General features: G+C 46.4%; 1 protein-coding gene across 3 annotated transcripts in view; it reads right to left on the bottom strand.

Moving 5' to 3' along the window:
• Nucleotides 1–21,533, bottom strand: part of socs7 (suppressor of cytokine signaling 7) — an 86,288-nt gene extending 64,755 nt beyond the window's left edge. For all 3 annotated transcript variants that reach the window (XM_067968763.1, XM_067968764.1, XM_067968765.1), the window contains exon 1: nucleotides 19,811–21,533. In XM_067968763.1, the coding sequence (XP_067824864.1) occupies nucleotides 19,811–21,252 (1,442 nt within the window). In that variant the 5' untranslated portion in view covers nucleotides 21,253–21,533. The remainder of the gene's footprint in view (nucleotides 1–19,810) is intronic.
• Between the last annotated feature and the right edge of the window lie 481 nt (nucleotides 21,534–22,014).

Raw genomic sequence — 22,014 nt, 5'->3', positions numbered from 1 at the left:
ACAGATGCATTTAAGGGGAAGCTAGATCAACACATGAGGGAGAAAGGAATAGAAGGATATGCTGATAGGGTGAGATGAAGTAGGGAGGGAGGAGGCTCGTGTGGAGCATAAACACCGGCATGGACCTGTTGGGCCGAATGGCCTGTTTCTGTGCTGTACATTCTAAGTAAATCTGTTTCTTCTTAAATAAGCGACAAGGCAGATGGGGCCTCAGTTTAACGTTTCATGCGAAGGATGGCACCTCCGACTGCAGCACTCCCTCAGTGCTACACTGGGAGTGTCGGCCTCGATTACATGCTGAAGTCTCAGGAGTGGGACGTGAACTCACGACCTTCTGACTCAGAAGTGAGCGTGCTGCCAATGACCCACAGCTGACCCCATTGCACGAGAGGTGGGTCCACAAGCATTCCATTAAGCTATGAACCTCGAGAGAGGCCTGCAACAGGTCACAATACGCTCAGAACTGCCTCCCAACCAGTGATGTTATGGGAGGCCCTTTGCTTTTACTATGCTCATTAGCATCACTGCAATTCTCTTGCTGGGCTATTACACGAATAATAATAATAATAATAATAATATGTAATTATGATTCAGGCCAATAAGGGAAAGCTCAAAAAGGTTTGATTTCAACAGGTTCTGAAGCTAAAAATTGCAGGGCTTCAAGAAAACGCTTCGGCTTTTCCTGAAGTAATTTCCTGGAGAGAATGATATTTTCTTGAACAGCAGAGAAATATAATCTTTCAAATGTCTCCAAACATTTCAAATCAGTCTGCGACACCACTCCAAGAACCATTTCAGATCCTGCAGACACAAGGTGGCCATTTTGGAATCTGAAATCAACACAATCGCACGTGGGGTTTCTTCTGGTTTATGTCCCTTTTCCTTCCCAAATCCAATTCAGAGTTTTGTTTTTAAACTTTAAAGTGCAGGCACCATATTGCTATGGGTGTATTGGAATACGTAAAGATTGAAATCTCAAAGCTTCAAACTCGACCTTTGGCGCAATAACGAATCCTTTCAGACCTCCCAGATAAATTAAGTTAAAATAAGTAAGTACGCAATCAAAACAGAACCCGAGGATGGGCCTTTGTGTAACAGTGTTTAAAGCAGTTAGATTTATAACAGCTCTAAGGCTCAGTCCGGGCCAGACATAACCCCTGCAATGTAACCTTATTACAAAGCTGCTCACTGATTTGTTCTGACAGCAAACTGCAATGCTGCCAACTGAAGACTGGTACACGGAAACAAAGCTGTTAACTCTTTCATCGCTGAACTTCACTTTCTTTCCGACGCACCGAGGGGTTGCCCACCCTCCAGGATTGTTCTGGAGTCTCCAGGAAATAAAGATTAATCTCCAGGTCACTGCTATGAGCAAACACCTGGGAGAAAAACCAGAGACATTAAAAAAAAGTGAGATTTTTTTTTCCCTTTTCTTTGAACATTTATTAGTTATAAAAATACTGGGGACGGGATGAAAAGGCTGTTTGACTGACAGTCGAGCATTATCCAGTGGGGTAATTAAGAGTCTGTTTGCTTTTCGATTGGCCATGGGAAGGTGGGGCAGGGGTGAGGATGGATGTGTCAGATGACCAATGGTGGGGGTGTGAGGATGAGGAGGCGTCTATGCACAGATTTGGGCATCTGTATCCCTGAATCCCTTTGCTCCTCTACCCCATTTAGACTCTGATTATCCAAGCAGAAATCACAAGGGGGCATAATCTTAAAATTAGAGCTCGGCTGTTCAGGGGTGATGTCAGGAAGCACTTCTTCACACAAAGGGCAGTGGAAATCTGGAACTCTCTTCCCCCAAAAAGCTGCTGAGGCTGGGGGGTCAATTGAAAATTTCAAAACTTTTTGAAGATTTTTGTTCGGCAAAGGTATCTAGGGATACGGAACGAAGATAGGTGTTGAGGTACAGATCAGCCATGATCTAATAGAATGGCGGAACAGGCTCGAGGGGCTGAATGGCCGACTCCACGGTGTCCTGACCATATCTCTCAGCCTGCAACGTGCAGAAAGCGAGGTGCCTGGGCTGGACGAGAGCAGCACCACCAAATCAACCGCTTTTTAGGACAGAGATGCTGGTTGGGGGAGGCAGCCCTACAACCCTCCGAGATCTCTGCGCTCCTCCAATTCTTGCCTCTTGCACATCCCCGATTTCAATCGCTCCATCATTGGCGGCCGTGCCTTCAGCTGCCTGGTCCCTAAGCTCTGGAATTCCCTCCCTAAACCTCTCCACCTCTCTCTCTTCCTTTAAGACGCTCCTTAAAACCTACATCGTTGACCAATCTTTTGGTCACCTGTCCTTATATCTCCTTTTGCTCAGTGTCAAATTTTGTCTGATAACGTTCCTGTGGAGCACCTTGGGACGTTTTACTACGTTAAAGGCGCTATATAAATGCAAGTTGTTGTTGTGGGAAGAGGATGGGCATTTCTCCATTAACCTTGTGTCCAAGAATTTAGTCTGAATAATGGTTTTGCTGGGAGCGGAATAAAGAGGTGGGCAGCTTGGCTCAGTGGCGGTACTCTTGCTTCTGAGTCAGAAGATTGTGAGGTTACACTCTGCTCCAGGGCATAATTCCGGCTGACACTTCGGAGCAGGACTGAGGGAGCGTTGGACTGTTGAAGATGTCGTCTTTTGGATGAGATGCTAAAAGGCTACATCGGTCTGTTCAGCTGGATACAAAAAGATCCCATGACACTATTTCAAAGAAGAGCAGGGGAGTTCTCCCCGGTGTCCTGGCCAATATTTTGCCCTCAACCAACATCACCAAAAACATATTATCTGGTCGTTACCACATGGCACCGGGGATAACTCCCCTGCTCTTCGAAACAGTGCCATGGAATCTTTTACATCCACCTGAGAGAGCAGACGGGGCCTCGATTTAAAGTCTTATCCAAAAGACGGCACCTCCGACAGTGCAGCCCCGCCTCAGTACTGCACTGGGAGTGTCAGTCTAGATTATGCACTCAAATCTCTGGAGTGGGACTTGAACTCATGACCTTCTCACTCGGAGACAAGAGTGCTACCCACTGAGCCAAAGCTCACACAACGATGTGTCAATAAATATCAAATACTGTGACCGGCCAAATTTACCACAGCAGTCCACACCGCTCCTATAGACTAATTTGTTTCTATGTAAAACTTTGATAGGACAAACAAGGAACTTTCTGGATGCAACTCTGAACAAGACGAACGTCACGATGGTGGCAGGTTACTGTCTGGACGCTAGGGTTGCCAACTCTGGTTGAACATCTTCCCGGAGGTTTCATGACATAACCTTGTGGCAGAGATCACTGGATGGTGATCGGTGGTGGAGGCCCGAGCTGACTGGGCTCCTGGAGGGAGGGCACGGTCCGTAGGTCTGTACCCTAGAAAGAGGGAGCACCGGTCGGGTAGGAGAGAACTGGAGCGGGAAAAAGTTGTAATCTTTCAAAAACATTACTCACACGCACAGAGTAGACGGGAATTGGCCTAAAACTGCGAGACATACTCACACTCGTGTGCACATATAACACACACTCACGTGTTATTATGCAGTAGCTCTGGAGATCACGCACTGTGTTGGAGAGGTGTTTGCAGATATTTTTCCCTCTAAACCCTGCCCCCCTACCCGCAACCCCCTCCCCCCTGCCGAGCAGCGAGTCCCACTTCTCTCTCAGAAACCTTCCCAGCCATCGGGAGCCAAAGGCTGCACCATGTGATGAAATTCCACACCGGAACGAACCATTCTGCTCCGGAGACCAAAACAAACATCGCACATTCCCTCCAGACTACAGAGGACACATTCAAAAAAAAAAACCCGTACTTACAATTCTCAACACACCCCATCCCCAGAACGAGAAACAGAAAAGGCTGTAAATACACGGCAGGTCCATCAGCATCCGAGAGAGAAAAGGTCAGGTTAATATTTTGAGTGGATATACCAGGGGGGGTGAATGAGGAGTTTTGATAGGGAGAAACTGTTTCCACTAGTGGGACAGTCAGTAACCAGAGGACACAGATTTAAGATAATTGGAAAAAAATCCATGGGGGAGATGAGAAGTTTTTTTTTTAACGCATCGAGTTGTTATGATCTGGAATGCACGGCCTGAAAGGGTGGGGGAAGCAGATTCAATAGTAACTTGCAAATGGGAATTAGATACTTAAAAAGGAAAAATTTTCAGGGCTATGGGGAATAAGCAAAGGAGTGGGACTAACTGGATAGCTCTTTCAATGAGGCACGATAGGCCAAATGGCCTCCTTCTGTGCTGTATGACTCTATGACCTCTGGCAGAGCTGGTCTGGGGCAAGAGGGGCTCATTGTTGGACTGAAGTATTTAAGATAGTGACCTTTACAGAAAAGGTTGACCCAGAACACGACCTCCAATAGAACCATGGCAACTGGAAAAAGGAAGACAGGTTTAAGCTGCTAAAAGGCACATTCAGGGCTGTTATCAGGAAGTCACACACCACACATACACAAACACACCGCCGTTTCCCCCACCCCCCCAAACAAATTGAATGAATTTCTGGGCAAAACAGTGGAGGCAGAAATACTGTCATCATTTATGAATCAGTTGGGCGCAGTGATGGAAGAATTGCAAAGTATTTCTAGACTGATGATTTAAATTGGGTGAAATGTACATCCTCATTTGTACCCATCCTTTTTTCCAATCATTCATTTCAGATTATGGCCGACATTTATTGCCCATCCCTAGTTGCCCCTTGAGATGATGGTGACGAGCTGCCTTCTTGAACTGATCCCCATCACGTGATGTGTAACACGGTGAAGATTCTCTGCAGACTGTGCGAGATGTGGTATCGCAACTGTAATGGGGTGAGCGACCCCTGCATCCCCTCTCCCTCTCCGGGGTGATCATTGAACCCCCCCCCGACGATCTGTGACCCCCATCACGTGATGTGTAACACCGTGAAGATTCTCTGCAGACTGTGCGAGATGCAACTGTAATTGTGGAGGGGGCAGTGAAGGGGTAAAGGTCACTTCCTTTCTACAAAATGACCCAATTCTCCAGTCCCCGTTACTCTGCAATAATTGGATGAAGGATTAATGCAGATATTTTAAGAAAAAGGTTTGGCCTCTGGCTCGGGTTAAGGTGATGAATCACTAAAACCACATAGAGCAGGAAAGTGCCAGGTTAGTGAATCTCAGTTGGAAGGGCAGTGGACGTGCTGTAATGTGTCTCCCCTGAGTGCTGAGGTCCATCAACTGTGATCTTTACATAGAATTTACAACTCAGGAACAGGCCATTCGGCCCAACTGGTCCATGCCTTATGCTCCACACAAGCCTCCTCCCTTCCGACTTCATCTCATCCTATCAGCATAACCTTCTATTCCTTTCTCCCTCATGTGCCTATCTAGCTTCCCCTTAAATGCATCTATGCTATTCGTCTCAACTACCCCTTGTGGGAGTGAGTTCCACGTTCTCAGCACTCGCTGGGTAAAGAAGTTACCCTGAGCTGGAAAGTACGAATGGGCATTGGGAGCAAGCAGGATTGGGCTTGTCTGGGATGCCCCCTATAGGCGAATAGCCTGATTATAGTCTCACTAAGCAAGAATGTCCAGTTGGGTGAAGTATTGGAGACTGCACATCTCCCTGGAACTGTACCCCAGCAACAGTTAATAGAGAAAATTGAGATGGAGAAAATAAAAAGCTAATATTGGAAAATAAAAATAAAACACTGTGTGACGGAGGTTCGGATGACTCTTTGCTCAACTCCAACTCTAAGTTATTGTGTCAATAAAGTTCCCCAGAGACAGGGACTGCAAGGCATACACTTGTTCCAATTAAATTTTACCTATCCCAGTAGCAACTCAAATGTCAAATTCAGAGAGATATGCTGCAGATATTTACAGTTAGCTCAACAACTTCCTTCTGAAATCTCCAAACAAGCTCTCGCTACGGCAGTAGCTGTCATTAATGTCGCTGCGTCATCTGCAGTGCATCACGTTTCCCACAGGCACTTGGCCCAGATACATTAAGCAAGGAAGTTATGCTAAACCTTTATAAATCACTGGTTAGGCCTCAGCTATCATGGAATGATACAGCACAGGAGGAGGTCATTCAGTCCATCATGCCTGTGCCGGCTCTTTGAAAGAGCTATCCAATTACTCCCACTCCCCTGCTCTTTCCCCACAGCCCTTCAAATTTTACCCCTTCAAGTATTTATCCAATTCCCTTCTGAAAGTTATTATTGAATCTGCTTCCACCGCCCTTTCAGGCAGCACATTCCAGATCATTACAACTCGCAGAGTAAAAATGTTTTTCCTCATGTTGCCTCTGGTTCTTTTGCCAATTACCTTAAATCTGTGTCCCCCTGCTTACCGACCCTCCTGCCAGTGGAAACAGTTTCTCCTTATTCACTCATTCAAAACAGTTCATGATTTTGAACACCTCGATCAAATCTCCCCTTAACCTTTTCTGCTCTAAGGAGAACAACCCCAGCTTCTCCAATCTCTCCAGGTAACTGAAGTCCCTCATCCCTGGTACCATTGTAGTAAATCACCTCCGCACCATCTCTAAGGCCTTGACATCCTTCCTGAAGTGCAGTTCCCAGAATACTCTAGCTGGGGCCTAACCGGTGTTTTATAAAGGTTCAGCATAACTTTTTAAAAATTCGTTCATGGGATGTGGGCGTTGCTGGCGAGGCCGGCATTTATTGCCCATCCCTAATTGCCCTCGAGAAGATGGTGGTGAGCCGCATTCTTGAACCGCTGCAGTCCGTGTAGTGAAGGTTCTCCCACAGTGCTGGGAGTTCCAGGATTTTGACTCAGCGACGATGAAGGAACAACGATATATTTCCAAGTCGGGATGGTGTGCGACTTGGAGGGGAACGTGCAGGTGGTGTTGTTCCCGTGTGCCTGCTGCCCTTGTCCTTCTAGGTGGTAGAGGTCGCGGGTTTGGGAGGTGCTGTCGAAGAAGCCTTGGCGAGTTGCTGCATCCTGTAGATGGTACACATTGCAGCCACGGTGGGCCGGTGGTGAAGGGAGTGAATGTTTAGGGTGGTGGATGGGGTGCCAATCAAGCGGGTTGCTTTGTCCTGGATGGTGTCGAGCTTCTTGAGTGTTGTTGGAGCTGCACTCATCCAGGCAAGTGGAGAGTATTCCATCACACTCCTGACTTGCACCTTGTAGATGTGGAAAGGTTCTGGGGAGTCAGGAAGTGAGCCACTCGCCGCAGAATACCCAGCCTCTGACCTGCTCTTGTAGCCAGTGTTTATATGGCTGGTCCAGTTAAGTTTCTGGTCAATGGTGACCCCCAGGATGTTGATGGTGGGGGATTTGGCGATGGTAATGCCGTTGAATGTCAAGGGGAGGTGGTTAGACTCTCTCTTGTTGGAGATGGTCATTGCCTGGCACTTGTCTGCCGCTTCCTTGCTTTTGTACTCTATGCCTCTATTTATAAAGCCAAGGAGCCCGTATGCCATGTTAACAGCCTTTTCAACTTGTCCTGCCACCTTCAAAGATTTGTGTACGTACACCCCGAGGTCTCTCTATTCCTGCACCCCCTCCAAAATTGTACCATTTAGTTTATATTGCCTCTCCTCATTCTTGTTGCCAAAATGAATCACTTCACACTACTCTGTGCTAAATTTCATCTGCCATGTGTCTGCCCATTCACGTCTGTCTACATCCTCCTGAAGTCTGTTAATATCCTCCACACTGTTTACTTCATTTCAGAGTTTCTCGTCACCGGCAAACTTTGAAATTATGCCCTGTGTACCCAAGTCCAGGTCATTAATATACATCAAATGGAGCACTGAGTCCAATTCTGGGCACCACACTTTAGGAAGGATGTCAAGGCCTTAGAGAGGGTGCAGAGGAGATTTACCAGAATGGTACCTGGGATGAGGAACTTCAGTTACGCAGAGAGACAGGAGAAGCTGGGATTGTTGTCCTTAGAGCAGAGAAAGTTAAGGGGAGATTTAACAGAGGTGTTTAAAATCATGAGGGGTTTTGATAACAGTAGATCAGGAGAAACTGTTTCCACTGGCAGCAGGGTGGGTAACCAGAGGACACAGATTTACGATAATTGGCAAAAGAACCAGAGGGGAGATGAGGAGAAATTTTTTTACCCAGCGAGTTGCTCTGATCTGGAATTCACTGCCTGAAAGGGCGGTGGAAGCAGATTCAATAACAACTTTCAAAAGGGAATTGGATAAATACTTGAAAAGGAAAAATTTGCAGGGCTATGGGGAAAAGAACAAGGGAGTGGGACTAATCGGATAGCTCTTTCAAAGAACTGGCACAGGCACGATGGGCCAAATGGCCTCCTTCTGTGCTGTAAGATTCTACGGTATTCCCAGGCCCCTGGAGTCGGATCTTTCTGCTCTACGTTATCAAATACACCGTATTCAGAACAAAAATAGAAACTGTTGGAAATAGACAGCGGGTCAGTCCGTGTCTGTAAAGAGAAATGACGGGGACAAAGATTGAGGTGTGAACCCTTCATTAGAGCTGGTTATGAAGTTTCAGGTACACTCCCCAAAACGTTAAGATGTGGACTGACCTGCTGTGTATTTCCAGCATTTGCTGCTTTTTCTTTTTGGTGCCTGGTTTTCTAAACTCACTTTGAAGAGAGCGTAAAGGAGATAAACACAGACTTTACCGCAGCAGAATCTTCCAATTCACCGGTTTCACTCTCTCCTACTGTACAAGCTCCAAGTATCGATCTTAGCAAATTAATCAGTTCCTTTATCCCCATTCAACTTTTATATACTGGATCATATCAGACACTAACACAACTTAACCAGGTATACTTATCAGTATATTACATCTCTGGGTGGATTACACTGTAGTCAATCCTGTGATCCGATATTAAAGTTTTACTGAAAAACCTGGGTAAAGGGTTGAGGCCCATAAGGCAGGACACTTATCATGTTTGAATAGGGTAAAGACAAGGCAAAATAATGCGTGTCAGCGTTGGCTCAGTGGGTCGCACTCTTGCCTCTGAGTCAGAAAATTGTGGGTTCAAGCCCCACTCAAGATTTGACCACAAATCTAGGCTACCACTTCAGTGCGGTACCGAGGGAGTGCTGCACTGTCGGAGGAGCAGTTTTTCGGATGAGATGTTAAACCGAGGCCCTCTCAAGCAGATGTAAAACGATCCCATGGTATTTTTCCAAAGAAGAGCAGGGAGATCTCCAGGTGCCCTGGCCAATATTTATCCCTCAACCAACATCATTTAAAAACAGGTTACCTGGTCATGTGTCACAAAGCTGTTTGTGGGATCTTGCTGTGCACATTTTGGCTGCTGCGTTTCCTACATTACAACAGAGACTACACTTCATAAGTACTTCATTGGCTGCAAAGCGCTTTGGGGTGTCTTGAGGTTGTGAAAGGCACTAAATATAAATGGGAGTTCTTTCCTTTAGTGCCCTTCAGTATGGGCCTCAGCCCTTCACCGAAGTTTCTTAGGAAGAACTACCATGATGTCAAAATATGACCTTTCCCCAAGTCATGTGATGATGAACAAGAAAGAAAAACCAGCATCTATAAAGGTGTTCGTAATGGGCGACACAAGTTCATGACCGTGACTCTCGTCCAAGAAAGGTTTGAAAGGGTGAACAACACTGCGCCATGTGTATCATTAACAAACACTACGTGGAGGATTCTTGGGGCAGCAACAAACTTGCTGGATTCAGCTGACAACATGAACCATTACAGTTCCCCATGCTCAGGTGATCATAAGAACCTTTCGGTGTTATTACAGCACAGGTCAACGTTTGCACATGCTGATCTGAATCCACGTTACAACTAAGACGGCTCGGGAACTCACTGTATTCCCCACCCCCCCCCCTCCACCATTCCCCTTCAATCAGCTGTCTGCACATCTTCTGTCCTTGGTCAATCAAGATTTACAGGATGATGAAGGGAATAGATTGTGTTCGAGCTAACAGTTTGTTCCAATTAAATATGTTACGAAGGACCAGGGGGGCCACAATTTTAAGTTGTACAAGGCCAGATCTAGGTTACGTGTCGGGAGGTGGTTCTTTTCCCAGAGAATAGTGGACCTGGAACAGGCTGTCGGCTCGTGCGGTGGACGCCGATTCGCTGAATTCCTTCAAGCGAGAGCCGGACCTGTTTCTGGCTCGGGCGGAGATCATCTCATAAAAACATGAGAATTGGGGGCAGGAGTAGGCCATCCGGCCCCTCGAGCCTGCTCCGCCATTCAACAAGATCACGGCTGATCTTCTACCTCAACGCCATTTTCCTGCACCATCCCCATATCCCTTGATGCCGTTAATATCAAGAAATCTATCGATCTCTGTTTTGAATGTACTCAATGACTGAGCCTCCACAGCCCTCTGGGGTACCTTGCACAAAAAGTAGGTGCTGCATTGAATTATCAGGGCCAGAGCGATCTCCTGGTCTAGTTTCAATCGCCTAATGGGGGTTGGAGAGGAATTTCCCAGATTTTTATCCCCCAAATTGGCCTGGGTTTTTTTAAATCTGCTTTTTCGCCCCTCCCAGGAGATCACATGATTTCCTGTGTGGGGTGGGGAGTGGATATATTGTGATACACAAGGTGTCACAAATTGTGTGGGACAGGCTGGATGGACCAAAGGGTCTTTTCCTGTCCGTCATTGATTGTATAAATCTGTAAATTCTTGCTCTCTACATATAATCCACTCTGTGATAAACTCTGTTTGACCCAGATCGTGCACTTAAGTCATTACATAGGAGAGGTCTGCACCATTTCACTCAACTTTACCCTGGATTAAATAATAATAATAATAAAGGTGCAATAAATAAATGTCGGAAGTGACTCCTCCCCAATTAATTTCCTCCGACAGACCCGGAAGAATCAGGGACCAGAGTTTATTATTTTGCAAAGGAACAAATCACTGCCAAATTAGAAACGCTCATTGCAAAATTCTGCCTTTAGCAGCTGCTGAGAATCATACAGCACAGAAAGTGGCCATTCGGCCCATCGTGCCTGTGCCGGCTCTTTGAAAGAGTTATCCAATTAGTCCCATTCCCCCTACCCTTTCTCCATAGTCCTGAAAATTCCCCTTCAAGCACTTAACCCAATTCCCTTTTGAAAGTTACTATTGAATCTGCTTCCACCACACTTTCAGGCCGTGCATTCCAGATCATAACAACTCGCTGCATAAAAATATTTTTCCTCGTCGCCTCTGGTTCGTTTGCCAATTACCTGAATGTCCCGTCCCTCCTACCCACCCACCGCCCACCACCCCCCCAAACCACCAACCAACCCATCTCTTTCTAATTGATTTAATCTCTGTACCACAATGATCATTGTCCCAACACTACAAACACCCCACACGTCAAATCATTACCAACATCTTCAAAATCCTTAACTAAGAATCACCTTCTGTAGATGATGTTAACGCAGGTCAGAATATTGTCGTGCTTTCAGCTCTCACTCTGGATGCTGCCTCCCACGGCTAATACGCATTAGAATTTTGTTAAACAGAATGGGCAGGGAGGAAGACAGAATCAAAGTAGACAGGGCCGGGCAGGTTTCAGCAAGACAGCTCTTCAAAAGGATTAAAGACAACCGAACATCCTGAACTGATTTAAACAGTGTCTCAGACAGTTTATAACTGTGGAGCCACACAGAATCCTACCAATGTCACCTCCCTCTCCATGGCAATCTCTCTCAACTTTATATCTGTATCGACAGTATTATGATCAATGCTCCGCCAAACTTGCCCATCTTATTCCTCCCAAACTCCAAATACAGCATCCCACTCACTCCTCCATGAATCATCACTGTGCTGAAATCAAGACTGCTCACACCAACTCCTACTCTTAACTGGTTCTCTCTCAGGATCTCAAAATGTCGACCTCATTACTTCTCTCCTTCCTTCATCTCACAGGTTTTTAAAATGCAAGCTTGACGTTACTAACTACCACTGATTATCTTTTGTTCTCTTCAACTCTTTTCAGTCCTGGCCTTGGCACCTACACCTCGGCTACTCAATTCCACCCCCCCACCCCACAAAAAATACAAGACTGTGCCTCTGGCTCGTACCTCAGTGAAAGCAGGTAGCGACTATGAAATTTCCCTTCTTAAAAATAAGCATCGGCTTGTAAAGCGTTAAAAATCTTGGATATAACATGTCATAGTATTATAGAAGGTCCAGCACAGGAGGTGGTCATTCGGCCCATCATGCCTGTGCTGGCTCTTTGAAAGAGCTATATCATTAGTCCCACTGCCCTGCTCTTTCCCCATAACCCTATAATTTTTTTCCCTTCAAGTATTTATCCAATTCCCTTTTGAAAGTTACTATTGAATCTGCTTCCACCACCCTTTCAGGCAGTGCATTCCAGATCATTACAATTCGCTGGGTAAAAAAATGTTTCCTCATGTTGCCTCTGGCTCTTTTGCTGATCACCTTAAATCTGAGACCTCTGGTTACCGACCCTTCTACCACTGGAAACAGTTTCTCCTTATTTACTCTATCAAAACCCTTCATGATCTTGAACATCTCTAACAAATTTCCCATACCTTCTCTGTTCGAAAGAGAGCAACCCCAGCTTCTCTCCAGGTAACTGAAGTCCCTCATCCCTGGTACCATGCTAATAAATCTCTTCTGCACCATAGGCCTTGACATCCTTCCTAAAGTGTGGTGCCCAAAGATGAACACAATACTCCAGCTGAGGCCTAACCAGTGTTTTATAAAGGTTTAGCTTAACTTCCTTGCTTTTGTTCTCTATGCCTCTGTTAACAAAGCCCAGGATTCCATATGCCTTTTTCAACAGCCTTCTCAACTTGTCCTGCCACCTTCAAAGATTTGTGTATGTACACCCCCAGATCTCTCTGTTCCTGCACCCCCTTTAAAATTGTACCATTTAGTTTATATTGCCTCTCCTCATTCTTCCTACCAAAATGCTTCACTTCACACTTCTCTGCATTAAATTTCATCTGTCATGTGTCTGCCCATTTCACCAGTCTATGTCCTCCTGAAGTCTGTTACTATTCTCCTCATTGTTTACTGCATTTCTGAGTTTCGTGTCATCTGCAAACTTTGAAATTATACCCTGTATACCCAAGTCCAGGCCATTAATACTCATCAAAAACAGCAGTGGTCCTAATACTGACCCCTGAGGAATACCACTGTATACTTCCCTCCAGTCTGAAAAACAATCGTTCACCACTACTCTCTGCTTTCTGTCCCCAAGCCAATTTTGTGTCCATGCCGCTACTGCCCCTTTAATCCCTTGGGAATTAATTTTGCTAACAAATCTATTATGTGGTACTTGATCAAATGCCTTTTGAACATCAACCACACTACCCTCATCAACCCTCTCTGCTACATCAAAGAACTCAATTAAGTTAGTCAAACTTGATTTTCCTTTAACAATCCTGTGCTGACTTTCATTTATTAGCCCATAGTTTTCCAAGTGCCAATTAATTTTGTCCCAGATTATTGATTCTAAAAGCTTCCCCACCACTAACACTAGGCTGACTGGCCTATAATTGCTGGGTTTATTCCTCGCCCCTTTTTTGAACTGGGGTGTAACATTTGCAACCTTCCAGTCATCTGGCACCATCCCCATATCTAAAGAGGATTGGACGATTGTGGCCAGAGCTTCTGCAATTTCCCTTACTTCCCTCAGTAACCGAGGATGCATCCCATCTCGACCAGGTGACTTTTCTACTTTGAGTACTGCCAATCTTTTAAGGACCTCCTCTTTATCTATTTTTATCCTATCCGACATCGCTACTACCTCCTCCTTTACTGCTACAATGGCAGCATCCTCTTCTCTAGTGAAGACAGATGTGAAGTATTCATTTAGTGCCTCAGCCATGCCCTCTGCCTCCACAAGAAGATCTCCTATTTTGCCCCTAGTCTGTCCCACGCTTCCTTTGACTACGCTTTTACTATTTATATGTTTATAAAAGACTTTTGAATTCCCTTTTATGTTAGCCCCTAATCTATTCTCATACTCTCTCTTTGCCCCTCTTAATCCCTTTTTTAGATCTCCTCTGTACTTTCTGTATTCAGCTTGGTTCTCTACTGTATTATGAACCTTACATTCATCATAAGCCTCCTTTTTCTGTTTCACTTTAATCTCTATCTTTAGTCACCCAGGGAGCTCTAGCTTTGGATGCCCTTCCTTTCCCCCTCGTAGGGATGTGTCTACTCTGTACCCGAAACAACTCCTCCTTGAAGGCCTCCAATTGTCGATATTGTTTTGTCTACCAATTTTTGATTCCAATCCATTTGGGCAAGATCCCTTTTAAATTTGCCCTCTTCCAGTTAAGCATTTTCACATTTGATTGTTCCTTGTCCTTTTCCATAACTATTCTAAACCTGATGATATTATGATCACTGTTCCCCAAATGCTCCCACTGAAACATGCTCCACTTGCCCAACTACATTCCCCAGAACTAGATCCAGCACTGCTTCCTTTCTGGTTGGGCTGGAAACACAATGATCAAGAAAGTTCTCGAACACATTTCAGGAATCCCTCCCTCTCTTTACACTATTACTGCCTCAGTCTATATTGGGATAATTGAAGTCCCACATCATCATCATTACTCTATAGCTCTTGCATCTTTCTATACTTTGCCTGCAAATGTTCTCCTCTATCTCCTTCCCACTATTTGGTGGCCTATAGTACACACCCAGTAGTGTAATAGCTCCTCTATTGTTCCTTAATTCTAACCATAGATTCTGTCTTTGACCCCTCAACTACATCAACACTTTCTAGTGCTATAATAGTTTATTTGATCAATACTAACACCACCACCAGCACCCCCCCCACCGCCACCAACCTCCTTTCTTTCCTTCCCTATCTTTCCTGAATACCTTACAGCAGGAATATTAAGTATCCAATCCTCCCCTTCTTTGAGCCAGGTCTCTGTTATTGCCTCTATATCATAGCCCCATGTGGCGACTTGTGCCTGCAGCTCACCAACCTTATTTACCACGTCACGTGCATTTACACACATGCACTCCAAACTCATCTTAGACTGCCTCACATTTGCCCCCTGTCTGATCCATATTTCTGAACTATTCTCTACTCTAGTGCTACTTGTCCCTCCCAGTCCTCTGTACACCTTGTTTCTCCTCTCCAATGTTTCATCCTGGTGCCCAACCCCCTGCCAAATTAGTTTAAACCCTCCCCCACAGCATTAGTTAACTTCCCTGCGAGGGCATTGGTCCCAGCTCTGTTGAGATGCAACCCGTCCATCTTAAAAAGATCCCTCCTGCCAGCCCCAGAACTGGTCCCAAAGCTCCAGGAATCTGAAGCCCTCTCTCCTGCACTATTGCTGCAGCCACACATAAACTTGTCTTATCCTACTATTCCTATACTCACTAGCGCATAGCACTGGGAGTAGTTCAGAGATTACTTTGAAATCCTGCTTTTTTTAAAATTCATTCATGGGATGTGGGCATCACTGGCGAGGCCGGCATTTATTGCCCATCCCTAATTGCCCTTGAGAAGGTGGTGGTGAGTCGCCTTCTTGAACTGCTGCAGTCCGTGTGGTGAAGGTTCTCCCACAGTGCTGTTAGGTAGGGAGTTCCAGGATTTTGACCCAGCGATGACGAAGGAACGGCGACATAGTTCCAAGTCAGGATGGTGTGTGACTTGGAGGGGAACATGTCGGTGTTGTTGTTCCCATGCGCCTGCTGCCCTTGTCCTTCTAGGTGGTAGAGGTCGCGGGTTTGGGAGGTGCTGTCGAAGAGGCCTTGGTGTGTTGCTGCAGTGCAACTTGTCAATGGTAAACATTGCAGCCACGGTGCGCCAGTGGTGGAGGGAGTGAATGTTTACGATGGTGGATGGGGTGCCAATCAAGCGGGCTGCTTTGTCCTGGATGATGTTGAGCTTCTTGAGTGTTGGAGCTACACTCATCCAGGCAAGTGGAGAGTATTCCATCACACTCCTGACTTGTGCCTTGTAGGTGGTGGAGAGGCTTTGGGGAGTCAGGAGGGGAGTCACTCGTCACAGAATACCCAGCCTCTGGCTTGCTCTTGTAGCCACAGTGTTTATGTGGCTGGTCCAGTTAAGTTTCTGGTTAATGGTGACCCCCAGGATGTTGATAGTGGGGTTTTGAATGTCAAGTGGAGGTGGTTAGACTCTCTCTTGTTGCAGATGGTCATTGCCTGGCACGAATGTTACTTGCCACTTTTAACTTCCTCCCTTTCGCCTGAAACTCTGACAGCAGGACCTCGACCCTTTTCCTACCTATGTCATTGGTTCCCACATGGACCATGACTTCTGGCTGTTCCCCTTCCCCCCTCAAAATGTTCTGAATCCTCTCAGTGATGTCCTTTACCCTCGCACCAGGGAGGCAACACGTGTCAGGGGTTGCAGAAATGCCTGCCTAGCCCCCCAACTATCGAATCCCTAATACAACTGCCTTTCTTGTGCCCCCTTGTGCAGCCAAGTCTCCCACGATGCCATGGATTTGCTCCTGACTGCACTCCTCCTGGGGTCAACACCCTCACTGGTATTCAACACTGAGTACTGGTTTGTGAGTGCCAGGGAACTCCTGCCCTGCCTGCCTGCCTGTTCCTCCTAATCTGTTTGGTGGTCACCCACTCCCTCTCTGCCTGAGCTCTCTGTAGCTGCGGGGTGACCACCTCCTGAAACGTGCTTGCCACGAAACTCTCAGCTTCCCGTGGGCACTGTAGTGACACCAGCCGCCCCTCAAGCTCAGAAACCCTGAGCTCGAGCTCGAGCAGTTGGCGGCACTTCCTGCACATGTGGTTTTCGAAGGCACACAAAGTGCTCTGGAGTTCCCACATGGCACAGGATGTGCATGTGATGGGCCCCAGCTGTCCTGCCATGTTAGCTAACGGTTATTTAAACTGTCTCTTCAGCTTTGAGGCAATTTACCATTTATCTAACACTGAAACGCCAACCAATAAAGACACTAACCACTAAAAACATTAACCAATGAACTAAATACTTACTGACTTACCCTCAGTGCTCTTTGTTGACTTTTTCTTGATTTTTGATCCCTCAGGCAGCTCCCTTTATGCTCCGCTCAGTCTAAGTCTTATTTTAAAATTTTATGTATATTTTCATTTAAGTTTTAAAAGTTGATAGATTCATTTATAGTCCCTTGGTTTGAATCACTTAGCACCTCCTTCCCCCTCTGCATCTAATACCCACACACACCAAATTCCCAGTTGAAACCCCTCACTCCATTAGAGGCTCACTCTGTCTTTCCCAACCTCCGTGTTCAAGCTCCTTCCTGTAATTGTCACATGTACTTCCTGTAATGCTTTTCTCATCACACTTAGTCAATAAAACCCCAATTATTTTAAAACAGCGTATCATCTGACTCACTGTGAGCATCGGTACTGGTAATATATTAAAAATATAGGTCATCGTTCCAGACGTCACACACTGTCTAATACAAGTTTCTGTATCACACTTAATAATGAAGCCAGAATATCAATGGCTTCTTTAATAGATTTTGCCACATACAAAGCCAAGATTCCGATCTACAGCTTGACCTGTAACTGACCCAATCTTTCACTTTAAGAGTGCAGAGCAATTTCATTTTGTAGCCTTAAAGGGATACACAACTACACTTTAGCAGCATTATGTTAACATGGTGTAACATTCTTGTCCTTAAAAAGTAGTGCATCCTCTGATTTACTGCAAGTACGACCATGGGACAGTCACTAGTATTAATTTAAAAGTCCCATACAATGGAGTCGCAGACATTTCTCAACTCTTTTGCAGTATATAAACAGATGTTCCATGACGACCAGTGTAATACAACTCATGGACTGACCAAATATAACACATCTGTGATCTTTCCGCGTGTTATACGACTGTTGTATCAACAGTACATCACACCATACAGTATTACCTTCTAAAGGAACAAAATATGACAATAGTTACATTACAGATTAGGAGAGCTGTAGCTTCGATTCCTGTCGATGAAGTTGATTCCTTTCAGGAATGGCGGCAGAATTGGGTGCTACAATTGGTCTGAGGATCCCCAGACCAAGGAACGGGAAAGTCAGCCAGTGGCCCCGGCTGTGAAGTGGAAGTGTGAAGCCTGCAAGTACGGACACGATTGGGCTCGACTGCAATTTGTCCACTTATTCAACGATCAAATAGCAGGTCGACACTCACCATGCACGTTCACACATAAAAGTAAAGCCAGTTCAATAGGGATTGAAGGCTGCTGTCATCCACAGAATCAAACCACTGAGTACGGTATTCTAATGGTTACAGTACTGGACGAGCAACCCAGTGACTGAGTTCAAATCCCACCATGGCAGCTTTTTTAAAAAATTAATTCTCGGGACGTGGGCGTCACTAGCAAGGCCGGCATTTATTACCCATCCCTAGTTGCCCTGAGATGGTGGTGGTCTTTGAAGAGGTTTGATACAATCAAATGGCTCGCTAGGTCACTTCAGAGGTCAACCACATTGGTGTGGGACTGGAGTCACATATAGGCCTGACCAGGTAAGGGACCGCAGGATTCCTTCCCTAAATAACATTGGTGAAGCAGCTGGATTTTTACAACAGCTTCATGGTCACTTTTACTGATACCACCTTTTCTAATTTTATATTTCCATTTGCTTTTTGTGAAATTGAATTTAATAAATCCCACCACGGGAAGTTATGAAATTGAATTCCATGAACCCGCACCTTTGCGAGCAGCCACTGGAAGAAATGAGCATGGAAGCTGCTGTAAAAACCCAACATTTGAGGCAAATAGCATAGACACGTTTAAGGGGAAGCTAGATAAGCACACGAGGGAGAAAGGAGTAGAAGGATATGCTGACAGGGTTAGATGAAGTAGGGAGGAAGGAGGCTCGTGTGGAGCATAAATGCCAGCATAGACCAGTTGGGCTGAATGGCCTGTTTCTGTGCTGTAGACTCAATGTAAGTGTTCACTAATGTCCTTCAGGAAAGGGAACCAGTCATCTCTGCTATTCTGGTCTATGTCTGACTCCAGTCCCACACCATGTGGTTGACTCTTAACTTGGGATGGGTGATTATTGCTGCCTTGCCAATGTCGCCCACGTCCAGAGAACAAAACAATGCCTCAGCATGAGTCACAGTTTTCAGGAGAAACTGGCAGGGGGCGGGTGCCTCAAGTTATATTTTTTCTTGCACTACGAATAAAATAGGATGGGAAAGATGTTGAGAAGACTAAGAGCAGACCCATTTAACTTATGAGAATCTCTTTCACCCCTACCCCTCAAAAATGAACATTAACAGTTCTACTATGACAACTGGGATGCTGTAATGCGAGCTTGGGCTAGTACATAAAGGCAACTGAATTAAGCCTGAAATCTGCATACAGTTCTGTGGCATTCCTGCTCATGAACTGGGAAACAGGCTTGTTTGGTGAGGGTACAGCACACAACACCAACAGCCATTATTACAACACTGGTGTACCACTGGGCCTTTTTAGGGCATTGCTACAATGGTACTGTAGGAAAAATTGGACGTTAAGACAATACACTTTGATGTTGTGTGCTACCTTCATTTTTTTATACTTTTAGTGTGTGACCTCAAATTGCTCCCACCACCAACACCACAGCCAGTGATAAACCTGTAACCACTGATACTTCAGTCTGGAGTTATACAGCTCAAAGGGCTCTCTCCATCCATCCAACCCAAGTTTGGAAAGGCTAAAATCCATAATTGTACTGCTGGATGATTTTCACCTGAACACAGTATCAGAATTTCACACACCCATTAGTACACTTTACTAAAATCCCACATTATACAACAGTGTGTTCTGGTTTAGCTGGTGTAACATTATAAATTAAAGTCTTTCTTTTAAAATAAGCCCCCCCCCCTCCTCAGAGAACACTTAACAGAAAAACATAAATGAGGATTGATACCTTCTCATGTCATAACCCTCTTGCAATTTCGACATCTCCACTAGGCATCCAGACGATGTTTCCAAGTCCATGGAATGTCGTTTAGCTCCAGGATTACTTGACCCGTTGCAGCTTTTAGTTCTAAAGAGTTTACTGAGGCGGTTTTTCAGTGAACTCTTTCGGGACTTGCCAGGAAGGCGCCATGACAGCTTGTCATCGCCGTCCCTCAAGGAGGCCAAAGAACCAGTGCTGGGGGAACTGGCACATCTGCCAACTCGCACTTTGGGCAGGTCCGATGTGTCACTGTCTTCTTTCTGCTGGGGAGAGCTGCTCAATTCGAAGGAGGAATCAGTGTCTAGAGCAACATTACTGAGGTCACATTGAGTGCCACTTCCTTCGGTCCAAAGCCTCCTTTCTCTCCCCTTGTTGCTGTTGCCCTGAGGGTCAAGGTCCGAGGCTAATGCCCGCTGGTCTCTGTACATCTGACAGTCTCCACTCATCCCCTGGGCTTTCAGTTCTGACAAGTTGTTACAAAAGATGTTGATCTGAGAGTCGGGGCTGGCCCTGGATGGACTGCCCGTGTCCTCCTCACAAGTATCTAAGCAACCGTTGATGTCCAGGCTCTCCAGCCCGGCATCTCCGGGCTCGATCCCCTCCAACACCAACACCGCGTCGCTGGTTTCCGTCGGGTCCTCGGCCAGTCGGTGGGGGCTGTTGGAGGCGCCCAGCCCCGAGCACTCGCAGCCCGGCTCCTCGGACCACTTTCCGCCGCCTCCTCCTCGCCCCGATCCCACCGTGAAGTCGCCGAAGTCGCGGGCCAGCTCGAAGACTCTGCCCTCGCCCCATCCGGTGTCGGGCAGCCGGTCGGCGGCCGCGCCGCTCCCCGAGCCCGGCGACGGGTAACAGCAGCAGCAGCCGCCCCGGTGCCGCGGGCACAAGCCCGGGGAGCTGGGGGGAGACGGTGCCAGCTTCACCCGGGGGTAGGTGACACGAGCCCGGCACGGATCGAGACCTTCAACCCCTCCTCCGAGGCCGCCGGTGGTGGTGGTGGAGGAGCTGGAGGAGGAGGCGGCGGCAGCGAGGAGATCGAAGCCCCGGCACGGTCGACATCCCTCGCCGCCGTTCCCTCCCCGGGTACCTTCCTCCCTCTCGGCCCCCGGCCCCGGCCCCGGCCCCGGACCCAGCCCGTCCTCGGCACGCACCAGGTTGCGGAAGACCATCAGCTGCGGCCGAGATCCTTTTGTTCCGGGGAAGTCGAAATGTTGCAATTTGCAGCTGGCATCTTGTAACAATCCGGCCGGGCGGCGGCTCACATCAAAGGGCAGCGACTTCGCCTTCACCCCGACCCCGGCTCCGGCTCCAGACCCGGTCCCGGACCCGGACCCGGACTCCGACCTCTCCTCAAAATCCGGAGCAATAACATGCAGCAGAACAAAATCGGACGCAGCCTGCGGATTCATCATTTCAGGACCGGTGCACGTTGGGTGTGTGTGTGTGTGTGTGTGTTTTTTTGCAGCTCAATTATTATTGCATTAACTATTTATCCGCCTTCACGGCCAGTTGCTACTCTCCCACCTTGGATCCCTCGCTCGCTCCCCCTTTCATCCATCCATCTCCCACTTTGCAGCAATTAAGACTGCTTTTTCTAGGGCCGCTGTTTCTTCCTTCAATCTGCTCTCCCCACAATCGAGCATTCTGCAACAACACACACACAAAAAAATCTTCATAAAATAGATCAGCTTGTGTGTGTGTGTGTTTTAAGCCACACCCGCTAACACTTCCGCAAATTCAATACAATCTCCTCCCATCCTTGTGCTGACGTTCTGTGCATTGCAAAGGTCACAGTGCCCGGCTCATTTTAAAAAAGCACTACAGGCAAAATCCAAAACCACAGGCTTCTGAAATAAATATATAAATATATATTCAATTACATATACACGATAAATAAAATGCAAGCTCCAAATACATTAGGCGCTTTCAACTAACATGAAACGGATTTCCGGCTGAGATGAAAGGTCACGTTTAAAACTCTGATGCATTTTGCCCACATTGGAGACTTGCACAGGATTTCAATTACTTTGCACATGTAGCTTTGTTAGAAATTAGGCGCGGAATGGTTCCCCTTAAAATATGCATTTAACTAAGATGAACGAGATATATCATAGATGTGTATTGAGTATCCTGGGTATTGTATGTATATTCTCTTTACATGAACATTTATTTGT

Source organism: Heptranchias perlo, chromosome 30 (assembly GCF_035084215.1).
Source record: "Heptranchias perlo isolate sHepPer1 chromosome 30, sHepPer1.hap1, whole genome shotgun sequence".
Classification (NCBI taxonomy): domain Eukaryota; kingdom Metazoa; phylum Chordata; class Chondrichthyes; order Hexanchiformes; family Hexanchidae; genus Heptranchias; species Heptranchias perlo.
Note: the sequence above shows the minus strand (reverse complement) of the source record. Positions and strands in the feature narration are given on the sequence as shown.